Below are 23,229 nucleotides of genomic sequence, written 5' to 3'. Positions count from 1 at the left end.
CCTCTCTCTTGTAACTTCATATTCAATTGACAAAGTGAGAATAACAGTTCAATTTATTTTCAACAATTTCCCCCCAAAACCGAAACCACGCTATATTTGAAGTAATACAAGAAGGACCTAGGGGAAATTGTCCCTCTCCCCCTTATAATTCACCAGGTTTAGCGAATTTTCGCTAAAGTTTGCAACTATGTAGCACAGACCTTTTCGAGTCCCCCTAGACATGCCTTATACATGCTGCACTCTGGTGCCGAATGTAAGAAGTATTGTCGCTTGCAGTGTTCTCACAGCGAAGTGAACATCTTCGGGGTATAGTGGCCAACAGCCCCTTAGCTGTCAGCTCTATGCAACACGCACAGCAATTGTGTTCAACGCCCTCCGTGGAACACCGTAGGAGTCAGTGTTACCAACTATCTAAAAAAGTTATCAGATGTGAAAGAGGTTGTGTCAGAGCAAATTGTGTGTATATACCAGGTGGTTTTAATTAAAGTGACGATGTTCAGAGTGGTAAGCACGGGCTGTAATGAGAGTAGCAGTCTGAAACTTCGTAGATATGCTAATGAAGCAATGCGCTCGCGAATTATGTGGGGAAAAAAAGAGTTCCAATTCTCGCCACCAGGGTAAAAAATGGCGCTGTAAGCAGTCAAAACGTGGTATAGTTACAGGAAAAACACTATAAATCGCAGAAAACAATACTCTTTGTAATAAAATATCGCTACAATTTCACCATTCGAATTACATGAACATTACTAAAGGAAAAAGCAACAAGCGTCACCAACAACAACCAGGGAGCTCACACAATGGTCAGACAATATCACCGACTTTGACGTCAGAGTTACGGAAAATTCCAAGTTTTGACTGCTTACAGCGCCATTTTTACCCTGGTGGCGAGAATTGGAACTATTTTTTTTTTTCATAATTCGCGAGCGCATTGCTTTATTAGCATATCTACGAAGTTTTAGACTTCTACTCCCATTACAGCTCGTGCTGTACCACTCTGAACACCGTCACTTTAATTAGAACCATCTGGTAGTTACTCGTACATCAAACAGTAGATTTTCGAATTAATATACGTATGTGTGTATGTGTGTGTGAATTTAATATGTACGTAATTTAAGACATATGCATGAGTGTTCACATGCTCATGCGAACATTATGAGGCGACGCGTCTGACTTACACTCCTGCATTTAACTAACACCACATGCACTTATAATTTGTTGCTCCTTTAATGATTTTGGAAGTCCAAGAGTTGATACAGAGAAGCCATCGAGCCGATTCATCACTAAGTCTGTTTCGATGCTTCGTAATTGTTAGGGAGGCCTTAAAGGGATCTTCTAGGTTGGACTGGATAGAAAATTCCATGCCCATCTTGGAGAAGGAAGGATATTTCTGTTTGTCTCAACGAAAGAAGAATATTCCTCATGGTTAGAAGTCCAAGGTAAACTTAAGTACTCTTCGACATCTTCTTGTTGGGGCACCGGCTGAGGAAGTAGAAGCATCTGATGGAAGTTCAAGATGTCTTGATTAGAAGTGTCTTCGTCTTCATGTGACTCGATCCGTGATACTTCTTGCTTCTTGCATGACTTAGACACAGAAACCAGATCTATACAGGGTGTTTCCGGGATAATGATACAAACTTTCAGGGATGATAAAGAAGGGTAGATGTATCAATTAGAGATAAGGAAACCTGGTCCGGAAACGACTTAGTCGAAAGTTATAAGCGAAAATCGGTGTATGAAGATCTAATACTTTTATTACCTGCACAAGTTTCACAAGCAAGAGGGGGTCCTGTTTCGTGGCCAGCTCGATCACCTGATCTGACCCTACTTGATTTCTTCTCGTGAGGTCATGTGAAAAAGTCTTGTGTATGAGCTCCCTGTCGAGACTGAAGAAGATCTCATGGCAAGAATTCTCGGTGCCTGTGACATTATTTGAACGACCCCGGGGTTGTTCAAACTGGCACGCCAGAACCTTGTGCGACGATGTCATGCCTGCAGCGAAGCTGGGGGACGCCACTTTGAACAACTGTTGTGAATGTAGCAGCTTGTGAAACTTGTGCAGGTAATAAAAGTATTTGCATCTTCATACAGCGATTTTAGTTTATAACTTTCGATAAGTTGTTTCCGGACCAGCGTTCCTTATCTCTAATTGATACATCTGCCCTTCTTTATCATCCCTGAAAGTTTGTTTCATTAGCCCGGAAACACCCTGTATAGATCTGGTTTCAATTCCTCGCACATTTCTCTTCCATCTGGTTCGTTGTCTAGCTCCTTGGCTGTGCTTTCAATTTTATCAGATGACTGATTTGGTTAATTTTACTTCGCATTTCTGCCACTTTTAGCTAATCGCGACGATGAGAATTAAGTGATGATGCCATTGATGAAGAGAGGAGAACATCCTGGGAATCGAACCCGGGTCTCCTGCGTTACAGTCAGGCGCTAATGCAGGATTCGTATTTCTTTATTTACTTAAAGTTTCAGATACAGTACTGGAAGACCATTTTATACTGAAACCGAAGCAACAAGAAACAAATCAAAACAACAAAACAAAATGGCAGACAAAAAAAATGTTACACGTACATTCTTAGCGATTGTTGGAAACTGTGTTCTGACAAGAAAATATCAATATTTACAGGCAGGTTATTCTATAAGTGGGGAAGCCTATAGTAAAGAGTCTTGTAGCGGGAATGTGAAAGAGCTTTATGTTGGGGGTTGGCCGTGTGGGTACTCGTAGATGAAATTGGTTGACTAGGAATTCGGTTTCAATTTTGCCATTAGTGATTTCATGCAAAAAGTTCATGTCTGCTAGTTCGTGACGACTGTGTGGTGACCGGATGTTCAAAATAGACATAATATCTGTTTTATGGAGGTGTCTCAGAGAAGGTATTCTATGTCGAGGAGAAAGCTGAGGACAAAATCAAGCCTGGAAAGATTAGTTTTAGAAGCCATAGTCCAGATGGGGGAACAGTATTCAAGAATGGGAGAGATTCCAATTAAATAGGATATTATTCATAGTTACATTTCGATGGGATGATCTTAATCTCCGCTCATATCATCATATTGACTTCCGCAACAGGTTATAATAATAATAATAATAATGTATGACTTAATAATAATGTAATTGTACTCACATCGTTACATGTCCAGATTTCTTGCAGCATCTAATATTTCTTACTATTTGTTGTTTTGTAATGATTTACTTCATATTACACTAGAACCATACCATAGCAATATTAAAATAATTCATTGTTACCATCTTAGACTTCCCTCGATTAACATTGTTGCAAATGTAATTGTTGGGAATTGAATTCAAATTTCAACTAGTCTTTGTCAAAGTTTTAATTTTGCTATATCGCCAGACAGGCTAGTGGGGACTGAAGCTACAGTTGATAGTTGGATCAAACCAGTGTTGCAACATATAACATGAAAATAAATTCCCACAATGAAGGGAAATTCCCTCAATGAAGGGAAATTTCCCTCATCCAATATAAGTTCAGATAGAATTTTAGTTTCAAGACGAAGAGTGGATTTTTAATGAGAAGTATCAAATTTGAAGATATCGGACTCGTGTATCAGAGTGAGACTCCTATTAAGCTAGAAAGCTCTATATATTCCCTCTCTGCGTACTTTAGTCCCACAAAATGTCCTAAATTTATTTCTTCTAAAAATATGACTTGAGAACAATCAATAACTTTCCATATCTAACTTTGAAAATTATTGTAACAACACAATTAATTTTGACCTAATTTTAACTATAGCTCCTTTCAGTTCTTACGGCGGGCGCTCTAGAAGCTGGCAGGGGAATGGGGAGCGGGGATTACGCAACAGACCAACCAGACAACAGTAGTGGCGCCGAGAAGCACTACGCGGCCGGAAAAAGTACTACGTGAAACTCGTTCTTCTGGCCGCTAAGTTTCTTATCGCGCTGGATTGGTCGTTTCCCCGCTCCCCACGTTCCCTGCTAGCTTCTAGAGCGCCCGCCGTAAGAACTGAAAAGAGCTATAATCATCATTTACCCCACCACGATCGGCCAAAGAAGATAGAAAAGGCGACGTACAATGAAGAAAGTACATATACTCTGAAGCACGGCGCGTTGACGCCGTGAGCGGAGCTCGAACTATCTCACTTTCACTTCCAAATTTTCACAATCGGTACTTCCGTCTATACCTCCAGGAAAAGAGAGCTCCGTATTTGCAGAGCAAGGTTCGCCGACAAGGCGATTCCTCGTTGAAACTCACATAGACTCGCTCTGCTACCTGCATTTTTTTTCTATTCTTCAATTGCCTCACCTGTTTGCAGGGAGTTATTTTCGGAGCGCGCGCGAGAGAGAGAACGGATCTAGACCTTTAATATTCGTCCTATTACGCCAATCTACTTTCTCATCGAGGGTAAAAGAGAGAGAGAGGCACTTCCCTCGTCAGCCTGTCCCAATAGGATTCTCCCCCCCAGCCTTCCACCTCCCCCCCAGCTACTTTTCCAGGCATTCGATTTTCACAATTGTTTTCTGAAGGTGGGTTCATCTGGCGACACTTCCGCTCACAAAAGGGTGAAAAGAAAATTGCGGTGAAAAAATGAAAGTTATTGGAGAAGCCTTTTGCTAGGGAAAAGTGTGGTTCGGCAGTGTTGCCACAACATGAGGGCACAATTTCCCTTTCCAAGGGGCAAAATTTCCCTTTGTGGACCAATTTTTCCCTTCACCCAAGCAAATTATATAAATAACAATAATAATAATATAGTAGTAGCAGCAGCATTATTAGTGGTGGTGGTGGAAGCAGTAGTAGTACGTAAGTATTCCATTGAATTCGTTATTCGTTTGAATAAAAAATATTTTTAACAAAATTCACATTTCAGTTTCATCACTTCCTGCCCAGATGTCCCAGGTTTGAATCCCGGCAAGGAATCCATTTAATCGTTAATCCTCATCGTTACAATTTATCTAAAGATGCGTAAAAGCAACGTACAATAAACTTAAAGGAGCAGAAACAAGTAAGAGTAGCAAAATAAATAAATAACATTAACATGTGGATATGAAATTCGAAATTATCATAAACTGTAATACTATATTCAGATAACCTTAAAATTTCCCTGCAATTGTGGTATTTTCCATCGAAATTCCCTTTTCCCTTTAGGCTAAAATTTCGGTCCGTATTTCCCTGCAAAAGGGAAATTTCCCTTCATGTGGCAACACTGCTTCGGAGTGAAAAATAGAGCTTTTCTTGCTAGCCTCTTGCCACGCAAGACGTGGACGTTAAGTTCCTGCTTCGTTTTAGTGGTAATTTATCCTCTTTTAACGTTTATTGTTCTTCTTTAGTAACATATCACCCTCTTTTATTTATCATTCATCCACTTGTAGTCACCAGTTACCGTTAGTTACTTTTGCGAAATTGTATTTCCTTATTTTGTGATATTTTACACTCTCCTGGTGCTTATGTCCACATTTCTAGTGCTTTGTATCAATTTCCTAGTACTTTCAATTCTTTGGTGTTCTTCAGTTTTCTAGTGCTTGATTTCAATTTTCTGGTGCTAATATTGGATTTTCTAGTACTTATTTTCAATACTCTGCTGCTTATTTTCAGTTTTCTAGTGTTTGTTTTCAATTTTCTGGTGTTTGTTTTCAATTTTCTGGTGGTGTTTGTCTTCAATGTCATAGTACTTATTTTCAATTATGTGCTGCTTATTTGCAATTTTCTAGAGTTTATTTTCAATTTTCTAGTGTTTATTTTCAATTTTCTAATGCAAATTTTCGATTTCTTAGTACTTATTTTCAATTTTCTGGTGCTTGTCTTCAGTCTTCTAGTGCTTTGTTACAATTTTCTAGAAGAATTTTCAATTGTTTTTATGCTTGTTTTCAATTTTCTGGTTCATTTTCATTTTCTGTCTCATTCTCTGCTTTATTTTGCTTCTTTCTCTCTCCTTGTCTCTCTCTATCTCTCGATCTTAACCTTTTGTTATATCTGTTCTTTCTCTCTACCCTCCTATCTCACTTATTTATTTCTTTTTCTCTCACACCAATCCTTTATTTTCTTCCTTTCTATCTTTATACGTACACATCTCTCTCCCTTCCTCTCCCCCTCTGTGTATGTGTGTGTCTTTGTTCTCCTCCATTTATATCTCTCTTTCTTTGCCTCACTTCTTTGTTTCTATCTCACACACACACAATCTCTCACTTCTATATTTTTCTTTCTTTTTATCTCTGTCTCCGTTTCTTTGTCTATCTCCACATCTGTGACATTTCTTTATTTCTTTCTCCCTTTATCTCTAAATTCTTTCTCTTTCTTCTTTTTTGTATCCCTCTCTCTGACCCTGCTTGTCTCCATTCTTTCTATTTCCCCCTTCATCTCTCTCTCTTTCTCTCTGTATCACTTCTTTATGTATTTCTCGATTCTTTCTCTGCCATCCTGTCTTTATCTCTCTCCCTTTCTCTGCACCTGTTTGTCACCTGTCTTACTCTCTCTTTCTTTGTCACATATCTTTATGTATCTCTCTCTTACACACAAACGCACATCCATAATATGTTGCTTCTTTACATATCTTCCTCTATTCTTCATCTTTTTGTTTGAGTGTCTCTGTTGTTCTGCTCTTTCTCTCCTTCCTATTCTCTCTCCTTCTCCATCTTACTTCTTTCTCTTCTTAGGTATTTCTCCTTCTCTCTCTTCATCCTATACACTCTCTGGCTCTAGCTTCTTACTGCTTTTGCTATCTCTCATTGAAAATCGCTTCTTTTCAACTCTTCTCTTTTCTATTCGTACGAAATGCATTCCATCTAAGGACACAAGCACCTAGTTTTGACCAACCCAGTGCAAAATTTTATGAGGCATCCATGGAGACATTATCTGTCAGGGGTTCCCTAACCTTTCAAGAACGCATCGCGGGGACAGAGGGGGCAGTGGCTTACTCAGGGTTCTCATAAGGGAAAAATTCCCAGAAAAGGAGTTCAACCTTCTTTCAGTCCTATATCTTGTCATCTTCCTTATTTGACGTTATTTTCTTTAAGTGTGTCGAGCCAAAAGGTGCACGCCTTCTAGTACACATCTGGAGCAGTCCAGAAATTGACGGATCAGCAATATAAAAAGAGCAAAAACGCCCTTTTGGATCGCGAACGCTCACGAACCTGCAACGACCAGATCTGACAGCGAGGCGAGGAGCTTTTTTGATGCGGTTGAAGAAAATGGAGCAAACACTGAACGAATAAGCTTTGAAGGGGGAGGGAGAAGGGGTCGAAACGTTGGTTTCTCCAGATCTCGAAGCTTACGGAATTGCAGACTTCCATTCCTCGAACTTGAAGAGGAAGCTAGCTCTGAGCCACTCTCGCGGAATTGCTTAGCAAGGAAGGAGGCGGATGGAAACAGCATCGCGTTTGAACTGACAAGTGACAGTCGATTTAAGAGGGCCCGAAGCAGAGGAACTTGGATGAGACATTTGAGATAGAAACATGAAGGCTTCTTATATATTTCCTTTGCATTAACATAGGTGGAAACTTTCCAGGCTCTTCTAGGATTTGGCATCTAAGGACTTCAGTGTGAAGAGTGCTATGTATATATTAGCTTTAACAACACCACTCGTTTATATATTTTCCGACCTGCATGGCGGAGTGGTTAGCATACCCGGATTCGAATCCCGGGCTGGGCATGGGTGTTCTCTGTGAGTGTCCTTTCATCAATTTCAACATGCCTCCACTCATCCTCGTCGTCGCGATTAGCCAAAAGTGAAAGTCAGTCATATCATTTGTGGGTCTTGTGCTGTGGAATGTCCTCGTTGTTTGTGACTGTCCTTTCCTTAACTTTATCGTATCACCATGCATCCTCATCTTCGCGATTAGTCAAAGATAACAGAAAAGCGAAATAAAATAAATAATAACAATCAATCAATTTCTCCTTTTTCTTCGAAATGAGGGGAATCCTTTTCTTTCATTTGTCAGATGTCATTGTAGTTAGTATACATTTTTGTACATTTATACCTGTCACAACAATGAAAACGATGATGAACACTATGGTGTAGAAGCACAAGGAACTATCCATGATTTGCCATGTTTGACGGTCCTCCAGATTTCATCATGTTTTGACGATCATTTAATGTTTGTATTTCTTTCAGATGACGGGTTCGATGAGGAAAACATTCCACCATGTTTTTTACAATCGTTTAATGCTTGTGTTTCTTGCGGATGACGAGTTCGGAGAGTTCAAGCATTTCACCATGTTTTGTTTAATGCTTGAATTTCTTACAGATGACAAGTTCAGAAAGTTAACCATTTTATCGTGTTTTGACGATCATTTAATGCTTGTGTTTATTGCAGATGACTAGTACGAAGAGTTAAAAGGTTTGACCATGTTTTGACGTTCATTTTATGCTTGTGTTCATTGCTGATGGTGATTTGGTCGAGTTAAACATTTCACTATGTTTTGACGATCATTTAATGCTTGTGTTTCTTGCGGGTGACGAGTTCGGAGAGAAAGGTTTGACCGTGTTTTGACGATCATTTAATGCTTGTGTTTCTTGCTGATGACAAGTTCGGAGAGTTATAAACATTTCACCATGTTTTGACGATAATTTAATGCTTGTGTTTCTTGCGGATGACAAGTTCGGAGAGTTATAAACATTTCACCATGTTTTGACGATAATTTAATGCTTGTGTTTCTTGCGGATGACAAGTTCGGAGAGTTATAAACATTTCACCATGTTTTGACGATAATTTAATGCTTGTGTTTCTTGCGGATGACAAGTTCGGAGAGTTAAGCATTTCACCATGTTTTGACGATCATTTAATGCTTCTCTTTTTTGCAGATGACGAGTTCGGAGAAAAAACTGTGTCGGTGCTTCTTGATGGAGAAGAGTCGGAGATGATTTTCATTGATCACCCTAGTTCGGAGATGTCGGTAAGTGCCGTTCTTTACTATTAATATTATTGTTGTTATTATTATCGTTACGGTAGCTATATGTGCAGATCTTGGAAACAATGTGAGGAGTATACTCAATATACGCTGCATTTGCACTTGCAAGACGATGCAAAAAATATTGCTGTATTTTAAAGTCCAACGTTATAATTAAATAAAATAAAGTACAGGCACATGAAACCATACGGCTTCCACTAAATATTTTCTATTTATTAATTTCTGTTGCTACAGTCACAACAATTGGTTTCCTTCTCTTTCTTTTTTTAAATACAAATTATTTTTATACAGCGTACAAGAATAATATAAATATGTATAAAACAAAAAGGTAAAATGCAAAACGCGGGAGATAGCTTCACCTTTACTTATATTACACTACTTTTCTCACATTATTTACTTGTTAGACATGTAATATTGTAATACAATCAAATTGTGAGCACATGCCTCTAAGGCTGTCACAAATCCTGAAATTGTAATGTTCAATATTACTGTCATTTATGTTCGTATACATATATTAACATGAAGAACATAAATGACAGTAATATTGAACATTACAATTTCAGGATTTGTGACAGCCTTAGAGGCATGTGTTCATAATTTGATGGTACGATATTACATGTCTGACAACAAAATAATGTTAGGAAACTAGTGTAATATAGGTGTATAGGTGAAGCTATCTCCTGCGCTATGCAGTTTAGTTTTTGTTTTAAGCACAAATAAGCTATTCGGTACTGGGCTTACAATTTGAAATGGGATCAGAACCTCTGTTCATTATCATTGCAAGACGACAGAGTAACTTAGTCATCAAGTTATCGATGAGGTACTACTACAAATGATTATTTGACGTGAAACAAGCACGTTAAAGTTTGTTTTTTAAGTCCACTTACGCACATGTTAGACGAAACTGGACCCACAATATAGAGTGTGATCCGAGCCATAATGTGCCTCCGCCGGGGATCGAACCCGGAACCCATTGATTATAAGGGGACGATGCTACCACTACGTCACCGAGGAGGTACAAATGTAATTAATTTATATATTGATTGATTGCTCTGATTTACATTACTTCGCTTTTTTGCCACTTTTGGCTAGTCGCGAAGATGAGGATGAGGGATGATATAATGAAGTTGATAAAGGGACACTCACAAAGAGCATCTATGCCCGGTACACCTTAAACATGCTTGTATCTGAGTTAGCAACGAGTACTTAACAAGTCTTACGACGGATATGACTTATGAAACAACGCAGCAAGTGTAAGATTCTCTCTCCTCCGAGAAGGGGCGGGGGGGATGAACCGTATATCGATCTTGCATAATTTGTGTGTCCTCCAGCCTTAAATCTTTTTCTTTCTTCCTTTTAACCACCAACGTAGGCGTTCACGGTAAATCTTCCGAAACGTCTTCTCCCCGCGCTCATCTCATCCAGCCGACAGCGGCGCGAGATACGTCCCCCCGTCCTCTTACATATGTATAAATAGAACGAACGCCCCGGAACTGACGGTGTTGCCAGCCCATAAGATAAATAGCTAAAATCGGCAGGCGTTTCGTCACTGTCTCGGGAAGAAATATGGTCCATTGTTGAAAGGAAGCAAAATGAAAGTTTTTGACCTTGGTTGGGATTTAGGTAGATGAAGCTGCTTGTGGTGAAAGCCTTAAAGATTGATGTGGCAAACTCATCTATAAAGTGCACATTTAAGTATAACCCAGTTTTAAGTTGATTCTAATAAAGGAGATTAATCAGAGGGTGTGCCTGGTGAGAGTTGGTGAGTGTTCCAACCCTCCTTTTGACCTAATTTCGTCACAAACACAACTAATAATTAAGTGAATGAACGACAATATACGTGGTATTATCAAAAATTTAATTTAATTTTTTTTTATCAAAAAGAAGACGTATGGTAACTCAGACTGGAAAACCTGAAATATTTGTAAAAGTCAGGAAAATTTACTCTTTTTCTGGGAAAATCAATGCGTTTGTAGTAGGAGAATTCTTACAATACACAGAGAAGGAGCTGAGAAAAACTAGAGTATTAAATATAAATCTTGTTACGTACCTCCAAGTCTACTATGAATTACCCTTCGCTCTTAACGTCTTGAGTAAAAGACTCTGGCATAATGTCAAGTGGTGATAAACGAAACTCCAGATTTAACTTTAATAAAAGGTTTATTCCTCGTAAGCTTAAGAATTTTACCTCTTCATTCATTCATACTTTATTGGTTTTAGCTGTTATACCAGCTCTACACGAAGTGTCCTAAAAATATGTCATACATGATACTGTTACATCAAATTACAAATTTTGAATCTATACAGTTTTCATATACATCATATCATGCAAAATCTAAAATTGATTATAAATACAATTGTTACATCTGGTGACTATATCAAGTTACACATTTTGAATATTTACAATTTTCATATGTCTATATTAATATCATGAAAAATCTAAAAATGATAAATACAATTGTTACATCTGGTGACGATATTAAAGAGGCTAAAGAAGTTGGGAGAGGTATTCCTTTCTTTATTAAATTCTTGAATAAGATCACCTTTTGAGTGGTATAAAGTGGACATTGAAATATAACATGATTAGCATCTTCCTGGTCTAGATTGCACTTGCACATAGGTGAATTAACTACATTAATTTTATATAAATGGTGATTTAAACGTATCTGACCTGTTCCCAATCTTAGTATTAAAACTAATTGTATAAAACCACGGAGTCTTATTGTTTAAATTTAGTACATTTTTATATGAATGACCCATATATGTAAATTTTTGTTTGACCCATATCTCCCAATCTTGTTGAATTTTGTTTTTAACTCTTGGTAACATATCTGTATATGATAATAATATATTCGTTCTGCGATCCATTATTCTTGCTTCTTTAGCATTTTTATCTGCCACTTCATTATAATGGAACCCTGAATTTTACCTCTGAAAAAAATATTTTCTTTTGGTGACCTTTGTTAATGCGTTGCCATTGATATTGCTACAATTTTGTCTTCTTCTTCTTTATGTTATGGCTCACACCGCGTTTGCAGTTTCTAGCCAAAGTTGTCGAGTTCAGGTTCTATTGTTAATATCTATGTTCCAAACTGTTGTTGAATATCATTCACTTTCTTCGAAACACTAATGTCTTCTTGTTCTTATGGTATAACAGTTTTGTGAGGTTATTAATTTTAATTGTAGTGTGAATCATCATAGTTGTTTAAATAGTAAACCTATATTTTCTAGCGAAACTACAAAGAATCCAAATAACTGCAGTGCGAGGTTCAGATATTAGTGTAGATAAGGATATCGGAAATGGTACCTGTGCATGTTGTAAGTTTTTTATATAGAGTCTCTTGGTATTGTTGTCTTAAGGGACATTCAAAAAATAAATGATTAAGTATTTGATTAGCTTCTCCGCATTGGCAGGATTGCATTATACTGTGACGATCACTAGTCAATCATTTGCACAATTACAATTCGTTCATAAATATTGCGAACTAAAACGCAAAGGTGAACTTCTATGGGTCTATGTATTAGAAAATAACTGAGCAATATGCACTTCACTATTATCTATTTCCAATTTCATTACATCCATTGCTACAATCTTGATAACTCAACAACTCAACAAAATTTTATTGGAGTTACAGCCTTACATGTGGCTGTTTACGCCTAGCATACATTTTAATAACTTAATTATTTATCTCATAGTCAGATTGACATCTAAAGGTTGGTCAATAATCGAATAATAAGTAAGGTTAGCCTCTACAGGTTAGTCTATCCACTTACTCTAGATGAGATGACATCAACTTAGACATGACGGAATCAGATAACGGGTTTTCATTTTTATACTGGTTTTCTGTGACACTTTAAACAGTTGACAAAATAAAAGAAAGGAATGAATTCAACATTCCAAAGATATGCAGTACAACTGTGATACAATGTTCAGGGCATTACAACTTCCCTTAAAATGATCTCCGTTTATCATTAATGTCTTTGAACCATGGCCGTATTTAGAGGGGGGTTTCTAGGGTTCAAACCCTCCCCGAAACTTCTGACATGTTGGATTTATGGAAGTTCAGAAACCAAAATCTGTAACAAATTTTCATTTTTTTTTCGAAGCATCACAAAAATACATGGAGACAATGTTGAAACGATCGAGCTAGAATTTTTATACATTTGGAATTCTGAAACTTGAGTAAAACAGGATTTATTCCCGGAATCTCAGCACACCCGCAACTCCTCCATTTTTATTTTTGCTGTCCTCTTTCCAGTGTTTTTTTTTGCTGTCCTCTTTCCAGTGTTTTTTTTTGCTTCTATTATCGTGTACTTTCACCTGTGTCAGTTTGTGTTATTACTTATGAAGTTATGAGACATCCTGTAGAAAAGGCTGTAGAAGGGAGAGCCTTGTAGTAGAATTGTGAAAGAGCTTTACGTTGTGGGTTGGCCGTGAGGCTACCCGAGAGATGTAATTGGTTGGTCAGAAATTCGGATTCAATTTTGCCATTGATGATTTTATGCCAAAATTTCATGTCTGCTAATTCGCGACGAGTGTGTTGTGGTTTGATATTCAAGACAGACATAATATTTGTTTTATGGAAGTGTCTGAAAGAAGGTATTCTAGCGTGGCGAGGAAAAAAGCTGAGAACAGAATCAATCCTGGAAAGATTAGATTTTGTAGCCATGGTCCAGATAGGGCAGTATTCAAGAAAATGGGAGATAAGGGATTTGTAAAATATGCTGATGGATGATTGGTTTAGATTTCAGTGAATCTGTACAGATGATTGAGAAGACACATTGGTCTATTAGTAGTGTTTGTAATGTGCTTATTAAAGTTTAGTTTTTCGTCAATGATAACTCCAAGATCTTTTTGAAAGGAAATCTTTTTGATGGGATTGTTTACATGAGAATAAACAGAATTGAGTCTGTTCCTTTTTAGGGAAATGGTGAGACAGGAATATTTCTGTGGATTCACTTCAAGTTTGCACTGACGACACCACACAACTAATTCTGTAAGTTTGCTGTAAGATTAAAGAATCGTGTTCTGATGAGATTTCCTTGAAGAGTTTAGTCATCGGCAAAGAGAAGTACATTTATAGGAAGAGAATACAGTTGTAAGCACCCTGATTAATTGGTTTGGTTAATTTACTTCGTTTTTCGGTAAAACTATCATATGCGGGAAATCGCTCTAACTCGTTCATTCTCTACTTTCTTACATTCGTAATTACCTATTCTGCATTGCGAAAGTTTGTTTAACAACTAATTTCGCTTTTCTCAACGAAATTAGTATCTATTGTAGACATATCGAGTAATTATTGTTCGTTCTTTTCTCGCTTCCTGAACACGCAAAATGGCGGGCAAATCTTGACTAGCGTTGTGTTTCAAACGGCAAAGCAGTGTTTCAACCTTCTTAACAGAAACATTCCCGCATAGCCCCGAAAACCATTCCCGCATAGCCCCAAAAACCATTCGGGATAGTATGACCATTTACGAATAGCCCCAAAAACCATTCACGATAGCCCCACACCCCATCACGGTAACGTTAGGTTAGGTTGCTTTAGGTTGGGCAATATAGTGAGAAAACTGTGCGTTTGGAAACACTTGCCGGAGATTGCGTCATCAGATGCTCGCAACATCCGGTTCAAGTACATGGATGTAAATACAAGCAACAGCTTTCGTGCATCGGACGGACATTATTATAGAAAAATACATGATTTAGCGGCCAAATACATTGAAAAAATGCGAGAAAACACTTCCACGACCTTCCGAAATTACACAGAAACTCAATTCCGTAAGTACTTTCTCCTGTAAATTTGAAGAAATTCATTTCCCGCATATTACATTTTTACCCGTTTTTCTGCCACTTTGGGCTAATTTCGACGATGAGTGATGATAAGATGAAATTGATGAAGGGACACTCACGCCTGTAGACACCCAGTAGTTCCATCTAGCGCCAAGTCTAAAAGCTTTACTGGCAGATTGTCGCGATGAAATCGATTATTATACGAATAATGCAGATTGGCACTTGAAAACACAATCAACCGAGTCACTCCCAGTGAGTATCAAGTCCCGAAAAATCCCCACGAATCCCGGAGAGTCCCAAGAAGGTCATTGCCTTCCCGTAATCCTGGAGAGAACTGTCAAGGGAACATACCCCCTCCCTCTTCCTCCCCCATACGAGGAAACCCGCTTATCTCCAAAACCCTGCACATTAAGTATCCATTGTCATTGACCCGGAACGCTAGCCCCATTTTCCTCCCTGCGGCCAAAGAGGGAATTTCGGGAAGGGAGGGAATTCTCTGGAAGGGGGTGGGGGAGGGATTTCACGCTGTCCGACCGAAGAGGATCTGGTCTAGAAGTCAAATTGGACGGGGAAAGCGGACACGAAAAGGGCAGGGCTGATAACTTTTAAAGCTGGCTCTCTGGGTAATGAAGTCAAAACGGTCCAATACCCAGGCTTGTGCGCAGTGTTTCCATCTTCAATATTTGTGACCAACTCTAGGTATTTTAAAGCTGGCTCTCGACCAACCAAGTCAAAACGGTCCAATACTCAGGCTTGTGCGCAGTGTTTCCATCTTCAATATTTGTTACCAACTCTAGGTATTTTAAAGCTGGCTCTCGGCCAACCAAGTCAAAACGGTCCAATACTCAGGCTTGTGCGCAGTGTTTCCATCTTCAATTATTTGTGACCAATTCTAGGTATTTTAAAGCTGGCTCTCGGCCAACCAAGTCAAAACTGTCCAATACTCAGGCTTGTGCGCATTGTTTCCATCTTCAATATTTGTGACCAACTCTAGGTATTTTTAAACTGGCTCTCGGGGTAACGATGTCAAAACTGTCCAACTCTCAGGCTTGTGCGCAGTGTTTCCATCTTCAATATTTGTGACCAACTCTAGGTATTTTAAAGCTGGCTCTCGGCCAACCAAGTCAAAACGGTCCAATACTAAGGCTTGTGCGCAGTGTTTCCATCTTCAATATTTGTGACCAACTCTAGGTATTTTAAAGCTGGCTCTCAGCCAACCAAGTCAAAACGGTCCAATACTCAGGCTTGTGCGCAGTGTTTCCATCTTCAATATTTGTTACCAACTCTAGGTATTTTAAAGCTGGCACTCGGCCAACCAAGTCAAAACGGTCCAATACTCAGGCTTGTGCGCAGTGTTTCCATCTTCAATATTTGTGACCAACTCTAGGTATTTTAAAGCTGGCTCTCGGCCAACCAAGTCAAAACGGTCCAATACTAAGGCTTTTGCGCAGCGTTTCCATCTTCAATATTTGTGACCAACTCTAGGTATTTTAAAGCTGGCTCTCGGCCAACCAAGTCAAAACGGTCCAATACTAAGGCTTGTGCGCAGTGTTTCCATCTTCAATATTTGTGACCAACTCTAGGTATTTTAAAACTCGCTCTCGGGGTAACGATGTCAAAACTGTCCAACACTCAGGCTTGTGCGCAGTGTTTCCATCTTCAATATTTGTGACCAACTCTAGGTATTTTAAAGCTGGCTCTCGGCCAACCAAGTCAAAACGGTCCAATACTAAGGCTTTTGCGCAGCGTTTCCATCTTCAATATTTGTGACCAACTCTAGGTATTTTAAAGCTGGCTCTCGGCCAACCAAGTCAAAACGGTCCAATACTAAGGCTTGTGCGCAGTGTTTCCATCTTCAATATTTGTGACCAACTCTAGGTATTTTAAGGCTGGCTCTCGGATAACGAAATCAAAACGGTCCAACACTCAGGCTTGTCCGCAGTGTTTCCATCTTCGATAATTGTGACCAACTCTAGGTACTTTAAAGCTGGCTCTCGGGGTAACCAAGTCAAAACGGTCCAATACTCAGGATTGTGCGCAGTGCTTCCATCTTCAATATTTATGACCAACTCTAGTTATTTTTAAAGTTATTGTGAACACTTTTCTCAATTTCTTATTACTGTATTTTTGCTTTTCAATTTCGGAATATTTACCAGTGTTTGGAAGTAAGGGCTACTTTGTTTGTTGTTCATGAGTGTGCTCTCGAGTTCATTTTATGCACATAATGGCTAATCGGGGCTGGACCTACAGTTTAAAGTGAGATCCGAACCACTATGTACAGTCACTGGCAAAAGAAATGTAGATCCTCAAATACTCGCTTCCTTGCAAGGTGTTATGTGTGTTGCCTAAGTCTACGGCGGTGGCAGAAGTTGCCATTGAAAATTTGCTATTATAATCAACTTAGCGCCTGTAGAGTTATGCAACACACATAACGCCTTCCAAGGAAGGGAGTATTTCGGGATCTAGGTGTGCTATTTTCATTGACGTTGACTGTACCTCCACCGGTTATCGATTCAAGAACCCCTTGATTACAAGGCTACGATGTTGCAGTTACGCCATAGGGAAGGCCCGCTTTTCTTCAAGTAATGGTAACTCTTAAATAATTATTTTTAATGAGTAATTGTAATTCGGCTATTTTCCAGACTGCTATTTACTCACTGACACAGAGACTGGTCGTGACGTTTACTGATGGTGATGTCGAATGGAGAATATCGATTATTTCTTTGAATTACTAGCATGCCGAGTGGCGTACGCATGAAATTCGTAAGGGGTTACGGAAATAGACGCAGAATTAGAGTTTTCTTTTATTCATGCAAAAAATTCAACCTGTTGCTGTTGCAATTACCGAGGCCTACTACGTGGAATGGAAAAGTCCCTAGAAAAAATTCAGGATAGTCTTAATTTATACTCGGAACCTTTTCAAAAAATTTGAAGCTGAAAAATGGATTGATTGATTGATTTGTTCTACTGTGCTCTTATATAACTTTTTGCTAATCGCAAATATGAGGATGAGTGATGATATGAAATTGATGAATGGACGCTCACATATAGAATACTCATGCTCAGAATGGTAGTCGAACACGGGACTCAGTGCGTTGTGGTAACCACTTCACCACGTAAGTCGGCTACATCCAGGGGAGCTGGCCACGTGGCAGAGTAGTTAGCACATCGCGCCACGACGCCAGGGGTCCCGGGTTCGAATCCTGGCCTGGGCAAGGATGTTTTTGAGTGTCCATTCATCAATGTCATCATGTCATCACTCATCCCCATCTTCGCAAATTAGCCAAAAGTGGCACAAGAAGCAAAGTACAATCAATCAATCCAGGTGTAAAATTGATTGATTCGGTTTATTTTATTTCGCTTTTTGTGCCTCTTTTGTATAATTGAAGACCCCAGTGCAAGAATCAGACAGCTCCACAGATTTGTTGCGTAGTAGGAATGGAAAAGGAGTTGTCTGGTGTGTTTCTACCGGCGCATTATCGCAGACAGCTCCTGGAGCAGCCTGGTTCTTGCAGCGGCTATAGTTCAGTGTTCAGCCACTAGGCGGCGTGCAGCAGTTGCTGTCGAGACCGCACACTTCAATATGTATGTTACTGTTGCTTCTAGCACGTGAATACCCTTTACTTCTTCTGCATTTCATTCCTTTATCCAGTTTTTCGTGTCTCCTGAAAACTTCTATAATTTGGAGCTGTCTGGTTCTTGCACCGGGGTCTTCAATTTGCGAAGATGGGGATTAGTGACGATATGATGAAGTTGATGAATGGACACTCACAAATAACCATGCTCTGACCGGGATTCGAACCCGGGACCCCTGGCGTCGTAGCGCGTTGTGATAACCACTCCGCCACGGAGTTCGGCTCCCAGCTGAAAAAAGACCACGATCAAATGCTTTTGTCAGGAGCCTGTGTTCCAGGCTGGCTACGCTATCTGCGAAGCCTGAAGCCTAGAATGTAAAATACTGAAGATTATGTCGATTCTGAAGTTGGCAACCTGAATTCTTAGGAGTTGGCAACCTTTATTCTTAGGAGTTGGCAACCTGAATTTTTAGGAGTTGGCAACCTGAAGTCTTAGGAGTTGGCAACCTAAATTCTTAGAAGTTGGCAACATGAATTTTTAGGAGTTGGCAACATGAATTCTTAGAAGTTGGCAACATGAATTCTTAGGAGTTGGCAACATGAATTCTTAGGAGTTTGCAACCTGAAGTCTTAGGAGTTGGCAACCTGAAGTCTTAGGAGTTGGCAACCTGAATTCTTAGAAGTTGGCAACATGAAGTCTTAGGAGTTGGCAACCTGAATTCTTAGAAGTTGGCAACATGAAGTCTTAGGAGTTGACAACATGAATTTTTAGAAGTTGGCAACATGAATTCTTAGGAGTTGGCAACCTGAAGTCTTAGGAGTAGGCAACCTGAATTCTTAGAAGTTGGCAACATGCATTTTTAGTAGTTGGCAACCTGAATTTTTAGGAGTTGGAAACCTGAATTCTTAGAAGTTGGCAACATGAATTCTTAGGAGTTGGCAACCTGAAGTCTTAGGAGGTGGCAACCTGAATTCTTAGAAGTTGGCAACATGAATTCTTAGAAGTTGGCAACATGAATTTTTAGGAGTTGGCAACCTGAAGTCTTACGAGTTGGCAACCTGAAGTCTTACGAGTTTTCAACCTGAATTCTTAGAAGTTGGCAACATGAATTTTCATAAGTTTGCAACCTGACTACGGTTGTGATGGTAACGTGGCTTCCTTGAAGACGTAAAGAATGAGTCTAGTCTTCTCCCTTCCTCCATAGCCTAGGACCAGTTGTCATAGTGAGATAGCCCAGGTTTTAGACTCAGCATACGCCACTGGCTTTTGTAACATCGTAAAATGGGAACTCATTAGTAGATTACATCAACTTGTATATCTGCAATGTCTTCCTACTTCCATCAGCATGAAAGCCCCTCACAGTCTCGTGCAAACAGATTAAAAATAACCGAATTCGAACAAAAGCACAGCGTCTTTTTTTTTTCCATTTTGCTGCCTGAATGAATTTCTTCAATGGATTTCTTAGCCTTTTGCTGAGAAGGTCTGCGGGGATTCGGAGAAAATTGGAATACGAAGAGATCAAAGAAAGCGCACAGGGGTGGCATTGTTCAGGGTGGGAGTCCCCTCCCTGCCCCGTCAGACAGAAGACAGGGACGTTCTTTGTGCAATGAGGCAAGTACAGCTGCTGGGCGGAAAAAGAAAGGGGTGGGAACTAGGAAAATGCAATATGACGGTTGGATCCCTCACTGCTACCGTGTCCCAAATTAGTTTAGGTAATGTCAGAGTCCTGGTTCGGACACTTTACCTCAAAGGTAGTTCAGTTTCCCTCTGACAAGTACATGTCAAGTCCACGTGGAGCCCAGTGTATCCTCCCCTCAAACCTTTCTCACCAATAGTGTCCCTTGTAGGAACTGACAGTACTTGTCAAGTCCACGTGGAATAAATGAGTGTTGCCAATTCAGTTTTCTGTTTAGAGATTTCATAACGTGAGGTTGCTGTTATCCTTGCTAGGTTGTGTTATTGTGTTGTGCTATTGTTATTTTATACAATCTGAATATCTTGGAAGTTTTATGAGTATCTAAACACTGCAGAGAGGTCGGCTTCCTCTCGAGCTGTGTCCAAGATATCGAACTGGCGTTCCAATCAAGACTTGAACTTTACCGTGTCCAAAATTAACTTTTAGGTAATTTCAAAGATTGCTCACACTTGTAAAGGTTAGCGAGCGTTCCGATCAGTGCGAGTGTCAGCCCTGCACCCCAAGGCCAGTAAGCAGCAGAGCAGGAGGGGGGAGAGTGTCGCCAGAACAACTGCGAAATTGATATTCGTGGTTAATCCTTTTCACGGTTGTTCCTCTCGGCCTTAATCCTTTTCGCGGTTGTTCCTTTCGCTTCTAATCCGTTTCGCGGTTGTTCCTTTCGCTCCTAATCCGTTTTGCGGTTGTTTCTTTCGCTCCTAATCAGTTTCGCCTTTGTTCCTTTGCCCTAAATCCGTTTGGCAGTTCTTCCTTTCGCTCTTAATCCTTTTCGCGGTTGTTCCTCTCGTACCTAATCCGTTTCCCCGTTACTCCTTTTGCCCTTAATCCGTTTCGAGGTTGTTCCTCTCGCACCTAATCTGTTTCGCCGTTGTTCCTTTTGCCCTTAATCCATTTTGCATTTGTTCCTTTTGCTCCTAATCCGTTTCGCGGTTGTTTCATTTGCCCTTAATCCGTTTCGAGGTTGTTCATTGCACCTAATCCGTTTTGCCGTTGTTCCTTTTGCCCTTTATACGTTTCGCGGTTGTTCCTTTCGCTCCTAATCCGTTTCGCCTTTGTTCCTTTTGACCTTAATACGTTTCGCGGTTGTTCCTTTTGCTCCTAATCCGTTTCGTCGTTGTTCCTTTTGCCCTAAATCCGTTTCGCGGTTGTTCCTTTCGCTCCTAATCCATTTCGCGATTGTTCCTTTCGCCCTTAATCCGTTTCGCGGTTGTTCCTTCCGCCCTTAATCCGTTTAGCGGTTGTTTCTTTTGCACTTAATCCGTTTCGCGGTTGTTCCTTTCGCCCTTAATCCGTTTAGCGGTTGTTCCTTTCGCCCTTAATCCGTTTAGCGCTTGTTCCTTTCGCCCTTAATCCGTTTAGCGGTTGTTCCTTTCGCCCTTAATCCGTTTAGCGCTTGTTCCTTTCGCTCCTAATCCGTTTATCCGTTGTTCCTTTTGCCCTTAATCCGTTTCGCAGTTGTTCCTTTCGCCCTTAATCCGTTTCGCGGTTGTTCCTTTTGCTCCTAATCTGTTTATCCGTTGTTCCTTTTGCCCTCAATCCGTTTTGCAGTTGTTCCTTTCGCTCTTAATCCTTTTCGCGGTTTTTCCTCTCGTACCTAATCCGTTTCCCCGTTGCTCCTTTTGCCCTTAATCCGTTTCCAGGTTGTTCCTCTCGCACCTAATCTGTTTCGCCGTTGTTCCTTTTGCCCTTAATCCGTTTCGAGGTTGTTCCTCTCGCACCTAATCTGTTCCCCCGTTGTTCCTTTTGCCCTTAATCCGTTTCGAGGTTGTTCCTCTCGCACCTAATCTGTTTATCCGTTGTTCCTTTTGCCCTCAATCCATTTTGCATTTGTTCCTTTCGCTCCTAATCCATTTCGCGATTGTTCCTTTCGCCCTTAATCCGTTTCGCGGTTGTTCCTCTGGCACCTAATCCGTTTCGTCGTTGTTCCTTTTGCCCTAAATCCGTTTCGCGGTTGTTCCTTTCGCTCCTAATCCATTTCGCGATTGTTCCTTTCGCCCTTAATCCATTTCGCGATTGTTCCTTTCGCCCTTAATCCGTTTCGCGGTTGTTCCTTCCGCCCTTAATCCGTTTAGCGGTTGTTTCTTTTGCACTTAATCCGTTTCGCGGTTGTTCCTTTCGCCCTTAATCCGTTTAGCGGTTGTTCCTTTCGCCCTTAATCCGTTTAGCGCTTGTTCCTTTCGCCCTTAATCCGTTTAGCGGTTGTTCCTTTCGCCCTTAATCCGTTTAGCGCTTGTTCCTTTCGCTCCTAATCCGTTTATCCGTTGTTCCTTTTGCCCTTAATCCGTTTCGCAGTTGTTCCTTTCGCCCTTAATCCGTTTCGCGGTTGTTCCTTTTGCTCCTAATCTGTTTATCCGTTGTTCCTTTTGCCCTCAATCCGTTTTGCAGTTGTTCCTTTCGCTCTTAATCCTTTTCGCGGTTTTTCCTCTCGTACCTAATCCGTTTCCCCGTTGCTCCTTTTGCCCTTAATCCGTTTCCAGGTTGTTCCTCTCGCACCTAATCTGTTTCGCCGTTGTTCCTTTTGCCCTTAATCCGTTTCGAGGTTGTTCCTCTCGCACCTAATCTGTTCCCCCGTTGTTCCTTTTGCCCTTAATCCGTTTCGAGGTTGTTCCTCTCGCACCTAATCTGTTTATCCGTTGTTCCTTTTGCCCTCAATCCATTTTGCATTTGTTCCTTTCGCTCCTAATCCATTTCGCGATTGTTCCTTTCGCCCTTAATCCGTTTCGCGGTTGTTCCTCTGGCACCTAATCCGTTTCGTGGTTGTTCCTTTTGCCCTAAATCCGTTTCGCGGTTGTTCCTTTCGCTCCTAATCCATTTCGCGATTGTTCCTTTCGCCCTTAATCCGTTTCGCGGTTGTTCCTTTCGCCCTTAATCCGTTTAGCGGTTGTTCCTTTCGCCCTTAATCCGTTTAGCGGTTGTTCCTTTCGCTCCTAATCCGTTTATCCGTTGTTCCTTTTGCCCTTAATCCGTTTCGCAGTTGTTCCTTTCGCCCTTAATCCGTTTCGCGGTTGTTCCTTTCGCTCCTAATCTGTTTATCCGTTGTTCCTTTTGCCCTTAATCCGTTTAGCGGTTGTTCCTTTCGCCCTTAATCCGTTTAGCGGTTGTTCCTTTCGCCCTTAATCCGTTTAGCGGTTGTTGCTTTCGCTCCTAATCCGTTTATCCGTTGTTCCCTTTGCCCTTAATCCGTTTCGCAGTTGTTCCTTTCGCCCTTAATCCGTTTCGCGGTTGTTCCTTTCGCTCCTAATCTGTTTATCCGTTGTTCCTTTTGCCCTCAATCCGTTTTGCAGTTG

At 40.4% G+C, this 23,229-nt stretch overlaps 1 protein-coding gene across 1 annotated transcript in view; it reads left to right on the top strand.

Moving 5' to 3' along the window:
* Rgk2 (Rad, Gem/Kir family member 2) overlaps nucleotides 1-23,229 on the top strand; it is a 362,761-nt gene that overhangs the window by 299,763 nt on the left and 39,769 nt on the right. Inside the window, exon 4 of the mRNA XM_083113250.1 lies at nucleotides 8,779-8,870. Coding sequence (XP_082969376.1) covers nucleotides 8,779-8,870 — 92 coding nt within the window. The remainder of the gene's footprint in view (nucleotides 1-8,778; nucleotides 8,871-23,229) is intronic.

The sequence above is a fragment of the Lepisma saccharinum genome, chromosome 27 (assembly GCF_977018435.1).
Source record: "Lepisma saccharinum chromosome 27, izLepSacc3.1, whole genome shotgun sequence".
In the NCBI taxonomy this organism is placed as follows: domain Eukaryota; kingdom Metazoa; phylum Arthropoda; class Insecta; order Zygentoma; family Lepismatidae; genus Lepisma; species Lepisma saccharinum.
This window is presented reverse-complemented; position numbering and strand designations above follow the sequence as displayed.